Source organism: Hippopotamus amphibius, chromosome 5 (genome assembly GCF_030028045.1).
Source record: "Hippopotamus amphibius kiboko isolate mHipAmp2 chromosome 5, mHipAmp2.hap2, whole genome shotgun sequence".
Lineage (NCBI taxonomy): Eukaryota > Metazoa > Chordata > Mammalia > Artiodactyla > Hippopotamidae > Hippopotamus > Hippopotamus amphibius.
The window spans coordinates 27,906,286-27,919,629 of NC_080190.1; the positions used below are offsets into that span (position 1 = coordinate 27,906,286).

General features: G+C 46.5%; 1 protein-coding gene across 11 annotated transcripts in view; it reads right to left on the bottom strand.

The window, feature by feature from the left end:
* The window catches only part of GBF1 (golgi brefeldin A resistant guanine nucleotide exchange factor 1), a 118,505-nt gene that overhangs the window by 13,155 nt on the left and 92,006 nt on the right, over nucleotides 1-13,344 (bottom strand). For 5 of the 11 annotated variants that reach the window (XM_057734879.1, XM_057734885.1, XM_057734886.1 and 2 more), the window contains 15 exons: nucleotides 13,106-13,224; nucleotides 12,482-12,590; nucleotides 11,909-11,969; nucleotides 10,462-10,516; nucleotides 6,542-6,689; nucleotides 5,981-6,204; nucleotides 5,287-5,455; nucleotides 4,654-4,865; nucleotides 4,214-4,312; nucleotides 3,408-3,602; nucleotides 2,905-3,094; nucleotides 2,151-2,291; nucleotides 1,745-1,833; nucleotides 595-797; nucleotides 15-138 (listed from right to left, as the gene is read on the bottom strand). In XM_057734879.1, coding sequence (XP_057590862.1) covers nucleotides 15-138; nucleotides 595-797; nucleotides 1,745-1,833; nucleotides 2,151-2,291; nucleotides 2,905-3,094; nucleotides 3,408-3,602; nucleotides 4,214-4,312; nucleotides 4,654-4,865; nucleotides 5,287-5,455; nucleotides 5,981-6,204; nucleotides 6,542-6,689; nucleotides 10,462-10,516; nucleotides 11,909-11,969; nucleotides 12,482-12,590; nucleotides 13,106-13,224 — 2,138 coding nt within the window. Of the gene's footprint in view, nucleotides 1-14; nucleotides 139-594; nucleotides 798-1,744; nucleotides 1,834-2,150; nucleotides 2,292-2,904; nucleotides 3,095-3,407; nucleotides 3,603-4,213; nucleotides 4,313-4,653; nucleotides 4,866-5,286; nucleotides 5,456-5,980; nucleotides 6,205-6,541; nucleotides 6,690-8,295; nucleotides 8,855-9,636; nucleotides 10,421-10,461; nucleotides 10,517-11,908; nucleotides 11,970-12,481; nucleotides 12,591-13,105; nucleotides 13,225-13,344 lie in introns of those variants that run through there. The other 6 variants (XM_057734884.1, XM_057734880.1, XM_057734889.1 and 3 more) reach the window with 5 other exon arrangements.

Here is a 13,344-nt window from a genome sequence, read left to right on the forward strand (position 1 = left end):
CCACTCAAACTCACCCTCCAATGTTCTGTGAATGCCTCCAGCAACCGCTGGATGACCGGTGCTTCCCCAGGCAAGCGGAAGGCTTCCAGGTAGAGACGGAGAGCTTCGTCCAGCCGCAGGCCCTGAAAGCTGAAGGTGCTACAGGGAAAGAAAGAAGGATGAAAGGCTTAAGATATATAAGCTGCAAATGTTGGGTGCTCTATTAGCTACAGTCCCACTAAGCGTCTCCTATTGGAATAGAGGAGGCTGAGGGCTCTGGCAGAGGGGATGTATCTCCTGGTCATCTCTAACACAGAACCAGAATTCGACAACCCTAAGCTTAGTACTTTTCACATCAGTATGCTCCTGACTAGAAACCTCATCCCTGGAGCCCAGAACGTACCCTGTGTTCAGGAACCCTGCTCCACCCATTTGCAATGTTCTCTATGTAGAATGGAATGGCTTCCAAAGCTTTCTTGCTGGAGACTCTTTCAGATCCAACAGATATAAATTTTGGGAAGAGGGAGTATGTGACCTGCGTCACCACAGTTTTGAGTTATCTGTCCCCCCAGACTGATCATTAACTATGTCCCACATTTCTTGCAGCTTCCTCACCTCACAAAGCTCTCCAATAGGTCAATGTTTTTGCGGTCACTCACAAACTCTCCAATCATTTTCTTATCCAGCCGAGGGTTCTCTCGCAGCCACTGGGCTACCTCTGTGTTGTCCATTGGGATGGTGAGGAGACCTTTCTCCTGCAGAAACTGGATCCCCTTCTTTGGTTTCTGGTTGAACTGCTCTGTGCCAGTGATCAGCAGCTACAGGAGAAATACAGGAGGTGTCAAAAGCTGCTCTGCTCCTGAACCAGACAAGGCCAGGCCTCCATCATAGCCCACAGCTGGTCACTTAATGGGCTCCTACGACATGGCTATAAGTCACTTCGGAACTAAGGCTGAATCATACTGGCCCCTAGCTTTCCCCAATCTCCATGTTTAACTAGAATTAGCTAAGAAGATCCTTTTTACTCTTTTTCTGAGTGCCAAAGATGCACAGCATTCTCCTCCAACCTGAGAATCAGGGGAAAAAAGCAGAAGAAAGAGACTAGAAAAGGTTTTCTTTTCTCTCCAGTTTTAGAGCTGTCCCTGGTATCCATTTACAGATTAGCTCAGATTTCCCTTCTTTCTTTGGTTTCCTAGGTCCTAAGGCCCTGGGGTTTGAAGGACAAGGTGAACTAACTGTAATGATAACTTTTTGACGTCTAGTCAGAGCCCTGCAATCAAGGGCACACATAAACCAAAGTCATTTATGCTGGCCTTAAGAGGAAGAAAGGGTTAAACAGAAGATTTTCTTTGTGTTAAGAAAACCAAAAAGCACAGTTATTTGAACTTTACTAAAGCACCAGAATAAATGTCAATTCCCTTTCATTGCCAATCATCACCCCAGAGTTCAAGATGACCAATAACCTTCAGTGACCCACAGGATACCAGCTCCCAGGGCTCTTGTCACCACAAGTAACACCTGACTCTCAGCTAGGGCAGCATTTACCCAGGAGCACACAATAGGAGATGCCGATCACATGGCTTAGGAATAAGGAAAGGGCTTCAAAGCAGACTGCGGGGTTGCTGGAGTCCCAACAAGCTCAAAAACGAGCCTTAGGAAGCTGTTCAGTGAGCTTAGACTCTCCCTCATTCTCTGAGACAGAAACCCTACAAAGAACACCCAGTCAGAAGTGGGCAGAGGCTGAGCTCTGGGAATATCTATATACCTTCTTTTTGTTCTTAATTTCAATCAACTCCCGTGGATCTGGCAGGAGACAGGAAAATCGAGGTGGCTTCCGGGTAAACTTTTTGTCAGCTAGGAATAGGAGGAAGAGAGGGAAACACCAGTAAGACCTCTTTTACCAGGATAATGACTCTTGGAAGGATGCTGATATACTCTCTAGTGAAAAGAAGGATGCCTCAGAAAACTCGTCCTCCTCAGCGTTCCACTACCCTAGAAGTCCTGTCTTCTAGGGCTCCAAATGTTTTCTTTCCTCTCTCTGGGTCTGAAGACATGGTGAGCAGCCAAGGTTCATTCAGATACTGCCCCAGGGTATTTCTGCTTCCCTCCCCTTGGTTCTCACCAGGGCTTCCAGTTGAGGGGGCATAGGAAGACAGACACCCAGTACCCACCCCCAGAGTCACCAGCTTCCTCCAGATCACCGCATCCTGGTTTGCCATGTTCTGCCGGCAGCCGCCCTCCACCTGGCAGATGCAGGCCTGAGATGTCTGGGGCCATGCCTATAGCCTTTCCATCGCTGGCTGCTCTCTCAGCTGGTAAGGAAGAAGAAGGTAAATGAAGACTGATGGTGTAGGAAGTCAAGCGGAGCTGCAGGAGAATCAAGCTTCAGACAAAGGATGTTCCCATATAGGCCATGTTCCCATGTAGGTCACCATCCCTGACAGGACAAACCCAAGCCCAAATAAGTAGTCACTATCCTATGTCAGCCAAGCATTAAGATTCTACAATTTAATAAAGAGATTACCCAGTCACTTTCCCTGATCTTCTGCAACCTCAATCTCAAGGAAAAGTTAGAGAAGATTAATTAGAGTGGTGGCAGACACTGGGGGTAGGAAAAGGTAGGGCCTGGAGCTTTTAGGGACAGAAGTCTTATATCCTTTAATCTATATTCTCTTTTCTCCCCATAAAGAAATAACAATTCTGTTATAAAAAAAAAGAAGCTAAAGTGTGGAAGAGGAGAAAGGGAGAAGTCCATGAGTCCTGCTAATGTGCCTGCCTGGTCTATGATTCACATCACTAAACCTCAGAAACACAGATTAGGAGTACTTCAGAGGAAGTGACATAAGGGTAGGAGAAAGGATTCAGTGAGTAGAGAAAGGATAAACATAGAATCCTGGGATCCTCAAAGAAAGAAATGCCTCTCACTATTATTGGCTTCTCGAGTGCCATCTACTGCCTCATAGCCAGGTCTGGCTGCTTCTTTCTTTTCTTGCTGGGTAACGTTGTTCAGGACTTTGGCCTGGCAGTGGGCCTCAGTGCTGTCAATCACTGTCAACAAGGCATCAAGAGACAGCAGGTGTGTTGTATAGAGTTGACCAGAAACAGGGAAGGCATTCTGGAAAGTAAACAGATCCAGTAGACTTAAGGTTAGAATACTTTTCCAAAAATCCTAAAACTGCCCATAACTCCTACATTGCCTTGAGAAGATGCCCTTCGTCTTGTCGTTCCCCAACTCTCAAGTATTTCATTCCCTATATGCACAAGGGTGAATCAAAAATTATTCACACTCCAGTTAAATTGAAACTTCTATAAATTCTACAGTCAGAGTGCAGATAATTTTTGATTCACCCTCGTAGCATCCTCACTACCACCAGAGAGACTTCCTTAATAAAGTCTTCTTTCTAAAGGCCAGTAATAATGCTCAGCACCTTGGACAGCAGCTTGGTGAGATCTTCAAAGAGGTTGGAACAGTAGTAGTCACAATCATAGTTGATATAGAGCTCAGTGACAAAGCTGGGGATGTGCCAGAGCTGCACAATGGCCTCCAGTGCCATCTCCTTCATCTCATAAGGCATCTTGGGGTTCTCCATAGTGAGGATTTCCATAAGCTTTTTGATGTACATCTGACAATAAATCCAGTAATTGCCAATTGGGTGGAGAAAGGATTCAAGATAGAAAGAGACAAATTGGACAGGAGAAACATTAAACAGGAAGCAGACACCTAGCCAGGAGGCATGCATTAAGAGATACTTAACAGTATTCCATCCCTCAAATACATCCCCCTCTTTGCCCTTCATGATGGTGGAGGCCTGGCTCTTTTCCTTGTGCCTGATCCAAAACAAGTTGCCTGTTGCCTTTTTTTTGTGCTCTTTGTATGAGCCTGATCTGGTCCTATTCAGAGTTCCTCTCTGCAATTTAGTGGTGAAGTTAGCTTGACTTGCCTGCCTGTGTTGCAAAAGAATTGCAGGCAGAGGAGTTGTATCCACTCACGGTGAGGTTACCTGCCAGTTCTCATATTTGGGTTCTCCCATTTTAGAGCCAGCCAGGTTTCTCTGGGCTCCTTCTAATTTCTCCACTAAAGAAGATAGCCAATGAACCAAACTATGGAGGCTAAGCGCACTCTCCTCAGAAGCCACCAAATCCTACTCCTGCAGCACAACAAAGCTGACCCAAATGAAGGTGCCATACATCTTCTTATTTTTTTTTCTTCCTTTTCCAAGTTCAAGAAACTCACCTCTAATTGGAACTTGAGGTGCTCCCTCATGCTCTCAAACAGTAGGAAGCACACCCGCAAGGAAGCAGCATAAAGGTTCAGTCGCTCTACGCTGAGTAGCTGGAGATCACAGTAGGATGGACCATTAAGTTTCTGAACCTGACTATGGCTCAACCAAGAGAAAGCAGGAGAGCAAACTATGGGAAGTTGTCACTAAGGTCTTGTGCTCTGAGGGAACTCTATATCTAGCCATCTCCTTTGTTTTCCTTTGGTTGCCAGAGTCCCCAGGGAACTACTGGAGACCTCTTGACTATGACTACTGGTCAATAGGGGTGGTAGGTTCTTTCCTGGGTCCTATACTCTTCACACAAATCAGCCAAACCTCCCTGTGTTCCCCTGGCCCTTGAAAAACCCTGAAAAAAAGCCAGGGGCTCAGAGCCCTTCTAGAAATCCAGTCTTACCTGGAATAAGTGGCGGCACATCTCATCCTTGATGAGGCCCAAGAGGGTTTGGCACTGGGCTACAGGTGCTGACTCAAGAGCCACTGTCAGCAAATGCAGTCCCATGTGGATCATAACCTCTGAGTTGTGGCGGTCATGTGGGTTGGTGAGGGAGATGAGGAAGCGGAAGAGCTCACGGATGCAGGGAAGACCATAGGGGACCAAAGCTGTGCCTGGGAAAGGCCAGGAGGGAAGTGGGACTGCTAAGCAACAACTGGTTCAATCACTTGGCTTAGCCCGCTCTGCATTATACAGGCAATTTCAGATAAGTGATTCTCTTCAGAAAAAGAATTTTTTTCTGGGGCAGTAGGGAGACTAGTCTCACTTATTGAAGGGAATCAAAATTGATGATCCCACCTTTCTGTTAAAAGTCCCAAGCTTTCTATTCTTCCCTCTCACTTCCTATTGTCCACCAAACTCTCCCTCTGTGTAAGTTAGGGAAAGGCTCCATCCAACAGTCCTCTGGATTGATTCCATTTCCTGACTAGAAAATGGCACAAGACTTGGACCAGCAGACACCTCGGGTCTAAGATGATTTAGGCTCAGACAGCTTAGTGGGTAGGATGGGAGAAGAGCCTGCCTGAGAGTACGCACCTTCTTTCTGAGAGGACTGTGTAAAGCGCACGCCCCGGGGGTTGACGTAATCCATGTCATGGACAGAGGCAGAGTCAGAGTGGTCAGCAGGGGATGTGCACTCCTCTAATACTTCAGGGATGGATTCCACGGATGTTGACTGGGCCTTTTCCACATGGGCCCCTGCCTGCTATGACCAGTAGTGGGGAGGATATAAGAAAACAGATAAGTCAAGAGCAACCTGGAACTTATTTCCCTTAAGTATCTGTCCTCCAAGTGTCTCTAATGGACTGCAGGTATAGGGCCAGCTCAGTGGGCTATGAATCAACGCATGATAGTTCAGGGAAGGAGTATGATGACGAACTCAGAAAACATCACCTGAGGCATCACTGACCTACAGTGACTAGAACCCCAGAGGCAACACAGGCCCTCAAGGGCTTGGGATTTAGATCATTAACTTCCAGAAAAAGCCATGGCCAGCATCCTCACCTTTGCCAAGTACTGCCTGTATGCTCAACTTGAAAATTCCATGAGCTACCTCTCACAGTGAGTCATCCTATACTTATTCTAGGCAGCACAGCTAATCCTAGGGAACAGGGAAGAATCCCCCTGGCCCAATCTTCTTTTGAGACAGGTATGGATAAAGGAGCCAAAGGATCAAGTCAACTCCCACAGTAGAAGACTGGACAGGGGTCTTTAGAAATCAAAGCCATACCTGGTGGTCAGGTTGCTCAGGAACGCCTAGCTCACTGCTGCCAGGCTCTGCAACTGTGCTGTACCCTGGAGAGCCAGGCTGCTCCAGGTCAGTGAGGTCCTCTTTGGAGGTGGTCTGGGAGGAGAACTCCAGGCCACTGTCTGTAGAGGGGCTGACCACTGCTGAGGCAGCTTCTGAACTTGCAGAGGAGATGGGAGTGGGTACATCAATGAAAGGCATGCCACCTGCCAAGCAAAGTAAGTGAGGCTTGAAGAAAAGAGACTCTGTGGGAAACACATACCCTCCACGGTACCGCTTGTTTGTTTGTTTTTCCTGGACTGCATATTAATTTCTGTATATCTGGTCTCTAAAGCAGTCAGAGTCCCACTAGAAGTAGAACAACCTTAAGTCATTGCAGAATTGCTAAATGATCAAGTTTGATCTGACCTGGAGTTTTCCCTATTTGCTCTCAGTAGAAAGACCACAGCCCCTCAAGTTGGTCTTCAATGTCAAAATTCCTGAGAGAAGAAGGAGCTTTTCTTCTATCTATTCTAATCAAAAGAAGCAGCTCAGGGTACTCACCAGTGAGGTTAGAGGATAAGGTGGTGCCACTGGGGGTAGGCAGCTCTGGACCTGGTGTGACTTTGGTCATATGGCGTGGGGGCCGGGGAGATCTCTTCTGTTTCTTCCACTTAGACGAATCACTCATGCCTCCTGCTCTCATTTTCAGCTGGAAATATCACACCTCATTAGCATTGGTATTCAAATTAAGATTCTATCCCTAGAACTCTCCCTTCTTTTAGTCCTACTGGTCCCTAGAAAATAGCTTATACCCCGCATCTGTGCCAAAGTAAGAATCTAGACCATCAGAGCACATTCCTACTCCTCTAACTTGCCTTCTGCACTTGCCACTTTAAAGGTCAGCCTGGGAGCCTCCAAGTGGAAGGTGACATTCTGTTTTTAGGCTGGTCATTGATAAGGCCAGCCCTCACACATCACTCTGCTTCCCTGAATCCTGGGTGGCAGTCCTGAGTCCTGTAGATGGTGCCTGACTCTCCTGCAGAAAGGGTAAGGGCAGGGGGTCCTTTGTGCGAAACTTCAGATCTACAGGCCCTGGATCCCTGGCTTTCCTCCTCAACTACCTGCATAGCAGCCTCCTACTACCAGTTCTTATCCAACTATGAGAACATACTCCTTCCCAGCCAAACTCTTAGCTTTTCTATTACACTTTATGAACTGTGCCTAGATCCTAACCTTACTCTGGAATGTCTACATCAAATTGGTCAAAGGTTCATTCCTTGGAATTAAAGGAGTGGCATCCCAGCTGATTTGTGGAGTAAAGGATGAAATGTCATGTCATGTTGCTGCTCTGGCTCTCTGCTTCTCCCAATTTTGGTATATAAATGAGACCTCCTGTCCTTCTTACTGTTGGTCTTTCTAGAAGCAACTTTATGCTTTCAGATGGTAAGGCTACTGATGTCTTGGACTCTTGCTCTATTTCATTTTCCTCTTTCTTGCTGTATTTCTATCCTTCCTATAGCTTCCTATTAGTCACAAAGGAAAATCTTTATCACCTGTTGACTGCTTTAGGGTATAAGTTTTCATGTATTTTCTCCACCCTAAGTTCATAGCTACTTTGTTTAGGCCCATTTCATTTTCTTAATTCTGATGCCTTCTCAATTACAGTTTGAATCCAGTCACTCTACAGTTATATCAAACTATTCCTAGATTGATAGACCATTCCTGGAATGGACAACAGCAATTCTCTTCTAGGAACCATCAGAATGACTCTAAGAGTAGAAATAATTTTTCTCCCTGCCTCTTTCTAAAGGCTGAATATACCCGCATTATCCTTGGCCTATTCAATTCCTTCTTCTATTTGAGGCATAGGCCCTCCTTTCTCCCCCAAGCCCTCCAGAATCTGGGTAACCTCTGATCCTTTGCTTAGAAACCACATAATTCTTCCTTCTGTACCCATATCTCCACCATAAAGGAGAGAGGCCCAACAGCTGAGCCCCACCTCCAGCTCTTAGTAACATAGCAACAGCCTCAGATAGGATTTATACTTTTTGTCCCTCCATCACCAAAATGCCAGCAGTCATATGCCTAAAATAGAGCTTCAAGTGCTCTGAGGACTGTGGTTAAGCAGGAACCAGGATGCTCCCTCCAGGAACCACTGAAGCTCATCTGGGTCAAGTTCATGGTAAAAGAAAGTTCTGGGGGTAAGAGTCAGTCAAACATGCAGATAGGCCAGAAGTCCAAGAGGATCAATGAGGGAAAACAGGAACCTCCTGGCTTAAATTGGAAACTGTCACTGAGCTCCAAAAAGCACTCACATCTGGAATGGCTTGTGTGATATATCTTTTCTCTCCAGGAGGCTCCTCAATTTCAGGAATTCCAGGTAGTCCTACTTCCACTGAGAAGTCAGTCATTGAGATTCCTTCTCACACTATGATCAACCCTTCCTGTTTCCTTCTTTATCCTCTGCAAAGGTAGCTCTAACCTGATCATTTAAATAAATGTTCTCTGCCTCTTGGCTGGAGCAGGAGTTGAGAGGCTGCCAGTTCTTACAAGTGTCTCAGTCCTTTAAAAAAGTATAGTGTGCTCCCTTTCCTAAGATCCTAAGGCCAAGGGCGGGGTGGTGGTGGTGGTGGGGTGAGCAGTTCACGAAGCTCTACATCACCTTATCCATATAACTCTTTATTTCCAAAGGACAATGTAAGCTTTATACAGAAAGGGCAGGTCCTAGGTTAATAATCATGACAAAATGGTGGGTAGCCACTGAAGACAGCTGCAACTTGAGACTAGGCAAGCACACAAATGAAACCCAAGACAAGGCATGCAAAGAGAACACAGGCCTATGGACTGTCTAGTGCACACACAGACAAACACACACAGTTCTTTTTATCTTCAATGACCTGAATGTCCACAACCACACCTCTAGCATGCACACTGTTGTGAGAGCTTAGACAGCCCATACCTCCTTCTCTCCCTCTTCTTCCTAAATCAGGGATGTAGGGATTAGGGTAATCTTTAGCTTTGTACCCCGCCCCCCGGCCCCCGCCAAGTTCCCCTACTTCTAAAAGACAGAGGGCACCTCTGCAGACCCCAAAGTATTCCCAGTGTCCTGGGCTAACCTGGGACCTGGCTCCTTTTCATCCATCTAGAATCCTAAACCTTAGAATGACCTTTTTAATGGTAACCAAGAAAAAAAAGACCTCAACTAGATGGACTATCCTTTCCCTCAAAACCAAGTTCAGGTATTCAGCTAGAATCAAGGACTGTGCTTAAGCTTTCTAATGCCAGCTCTGAGACAGGGAGAGGGTAGAAAAGGCAAGGGTCTTGTTTGACAGTGCCTCATAGTTCCCCTAGAAATGGCAGGCATTAAGCTTCCCCACAAGATGTCAGCAGGACCCAGGCTCTCGATCTAGGCTTACTACATGATGTATTACCAGTTCAAGGTTTCCTTATGCCTCCAGGCAGCCAGATGCCCCACGAAAATTCCCAACACTGCAAAGTTACAAACACATGCAACTCTTCCAAAGCCGTGCTGTGTTACCAGGGAGGGGTAAACTGTGCTCTACACAATGGATATGGGACCCAGATGTTACATATAAAAAATAGACATTTAAATAAATAAATAAAAAGGGGGTAAGGAGAGGGAGAGGGAGAGAGACCTTGAGGTTCTTAAAGAGTAGTACCCTCTCTAACTGGTTCAGGGCTTTGGTCTGCTCCCCACTACTTAGCTCCAGTTTGTTGAGGAGACATGGAGAAATCTGTGAAAGACAGGCAAACGAACGATTTAAACAGAGTGAAATAAACTCAGACATACGCCAACAGAGCACAGGGCAGGAATGGGGATGGATGGCAGGGGAAAGGGGAAGGTCAGGTGCATGCACCAAACAGCCAAGGGTCATCTCCAAGGGCAGAACCTCTTAGGGCTGCAAGCAGAATCCTCATCAGAGGCCTGTGAAGTCCAGGGCTTCAGTTCAAGATAGAAAGAGGCCATTCTTCTGAACACCATTCTTCTCCTAGCAGTTTGAGAACCTTCTGATCTGGAGTCAGACTTGATTTATCTTGTCAACAGAGGCCAGCCCAAGCATGAGCCCAGTCTAATTCAGTAATAGGGTGGGATTTGAGGTATAGCCTCTCTAGGCCTCCTACCTGCTGACAAGACTGGGCCCTGAGGGGGATAGCAGGACTTTCACCTTTATCAACATACATTTCAGCCCAGCCTGATGAGCCTCACCCAGTTACCATGAAGGACTGGCTCACTAGCTTACGTGATGGGTCAACAAAGATAGGCTGGAAAGGAAAGGCTGGGGAAGGAGAGGTACCTGGGAAAGAATAAATTTCTTGGTAAAGGAGTGATAGGTGCTTCTAGATTCCAAGCAAACCTGTCTAGGCAAAAGTATGTTTTTGCTCAGCAAGGGTATCCAGGAAAATCCCTATAGCATAGAATTTGGGAGATCGTGGTTTGGATGAGGGATAGCAGGTCATACCTTCTTCATGTTGGTCCCCATATAGTTCTTGGGTTCTTCTTTAAACTGAGGTAACCTGTAAGAAAAAATTCCGTGGACTGTAATTAGGGATAATAACAAATCTTCCCCTCCATGCCAGTCACAGCCCAAAGCAGCTCTGGGCCAGAGCATGCTATCTCTTAGGAAAAGCTAGGAAAAGATGCAGGCTAATTTCACCCTTTTCAGAGCTTCATTGAAGAGCTACAGAAATTGAGGGACATGTGACACAGACACTTACTAAAAAAGAAGGTAGTCAAGAGGGAAAGGTGACTAAGTACCCTTGGAGTGTGGAGGCTCTTTTCATCTTTAAACTGACTCCTTTCTGCTTGTATTCACTAGGCAAGTATTACCGAAAGCCATGATATGGGGAGAGGGCAGTCTATCAAAACCCCAGGAGACTGGGCATAGGGTGAGAAGTAAAAGGCAGGTTGAAGTTTTGAAACCAGTAAATTTGAACCTGAGAAGTAAGAAACAATTTGCAGGAGGGTCCAGAGGCAGATCTGGTAATAATAATAAGGATTATTATTTACAGATTTGAGAGCAAAAATAAATCCCAGGGGGAGGAGTGTGAGTGTGTTTTAATAGACTTTTTTGTTTGTTTTTTCTGTTTTGGTTTTGTTTTTTCTGGTCACACTGCACAGCATGTAGGATTTTAGTTCCCCGACCAGGGATGGAACCTGTGCCCCCTGCATTGGGAGCACAGAGTCTTAACCAATGGACTTCCAGGGAAGTCCCTAATAGACTAATTTTAAAAGCAATCTTAGGTCCACAGTACATTGATTTCTCATATAACCCTTGCCCCCACACATGTATAACCTCTTTCATTATCAATATCCCCTAGGGCAAGTTGTAAAGCCCTCGCCTCAGCTCTTCACAAAGTTAGTCTATTGAAAGGAAGTATAGAAAACAAGGTGTTAGGCTTAGTATGAAAAGGTCTCCTAAGCCCTAAGTTGAGGTCCTTGATGAGGGTAACAACAGTTTTGGTTGTGGGAATGTGGGACCTTCAGTGCTAACATTGGGATAGCTGGGCAAACCAGGATTATTGGTCACCCTAGCCTTGGTCCTTCCTCACAGAAACTGGGCTGAGCTCTGGGAGCTCAGCAACTTGTTCCAGGCTCCCTTGTGTTTGGCTTCCTCTCTGGGTTCCCTTTCCCAGCTGCTACCTGCACAGAAACAGACACAAGTTTGGGAAGCAGAAGTTCTGTCAGCCTAGATCAAATAACCCTCTGCTTCCCTCTGAGACCAAGTCAGCTCCCTCCTCTTTCTCCCTTGCTTGGTAACCCTGAGCCCAGAGAACTACTCCCATCCATAATCTCAGTGGCCTCCAACGTGGCTGTGGGGTTGGCCAGGTCCCTGAAGTGGCTGTGTGGAAGCAAGCAGGCTCAAGAGGCCTGGGCAGCCAGGCCGAAGCAAACAGCACCAGGTTTACCTTGTGAAGAGCAGCTGCACCATGTCTACGAGAGTGTGCTCTGCGGATTTTCTCAATAACTCTGCACAGGCAAAAACAAATAACACAGGTGTCATTACTTGCTGTGCTATTATCAGGAGGCTTCTCAGAGCAGACTCCCCTCCAAACCCTGTTTACTAAGGATTATACCAAACTTATTAAAACCAGCTCCAGCTCAGCCTGGCAGCCATAACATCACTGGCCCACTAGATGGCACTACTGAGTCAGGAAGAAAAAATGGGGAGCAATGATGTCTTTTCAGGGGTTGCAGGCTGGTGTCAATCCCAGAGACCTCAAGGGAAGGAGATTTGGTTCTGGGCTGAGTCAGTCTGGGATCCAGCCCAATTCCTGCCCTGGCACAAGGAGCTAAGGTCTCTATTCAAGCTTCACAACAAACTGTCAAGTACAGAGACGTCTAGATCCCTATGGCTCCACAAGGTAGGTGATGAAGTCATGAGTTTTCCATCTCTCTTGGGTTCAGAGACAGCATCCTGTATTCATACTCACAAATACTGGCCCCAGGAATGGTGAAGGGCCCAGTATTCAAGCACCTACCGCTGAGCCTCATTTCAAAGCAGATCCGGAAGCAAGACTGCATAATCTCACACACAGATTCATTGGTTAGGTGGGCCCCTACTGGGGTCAGCAACAGAGTCCGCAGTACCTACCAACAAGAAAAAGGAGAGATGGTGATAAACCAGGCAAGCTGGGTGAAGAACGGTATACAGGAGTGAGAGAAGCTGCCTCCTGTTTCTCTAAGTCTCCTAGGGAAACACTCAGGGGTGAGAAAGAGGTTAGCAAGAACCTTGCTTCAGCTTGGTAGGGGGTGTCTCCCAGGAGCTTGTCTTAGGAACTGGGTCTTTACTCTGTATGACCCCGACATAGTTCAGCACTCATTCCAGCCCTAGCCTGCAAGGGCAACAGATGGATGGATGGCAGGCACAGATACAGCCTGCCATAAGGTACAAGTGTATTAAGGATTCCAGTATTTGATATCAATTCATTAAAAAAAGAAAAAGCTTTTACTTTGGGTACCGGAGCTACTTGTTTGGAAACAAAGTAGCTCTCTAAGCCCCAGTGGAGTCAAAACACAGTTCATGCTGCAGGCAGGTTTGGGTAAGTAGAGCCAGAGGCAGCAGCTCCTGGCCATTAGCCTAACTGCTCTTCCCCTCCATTTACCTGAAGGATTTTCATCAGGACGACCTCATCACTGGCAGGATCTGTGCCCACAAAACGGGCGTGGGTGACAGCATCTGCCATGTTCTCCATGCCCTCTGCTGTGCCCTCATGGGTGGGATCTGATCCAACAGAAAAGAAAAGATGTGTAGAGAAGAGACAGAAAAGTCAAGACATCCTGTCTAGGGACTATTCTGAGAGACTGGTTTTCTCTTCTCCCATGGCTTCTTGAACTACTTGAG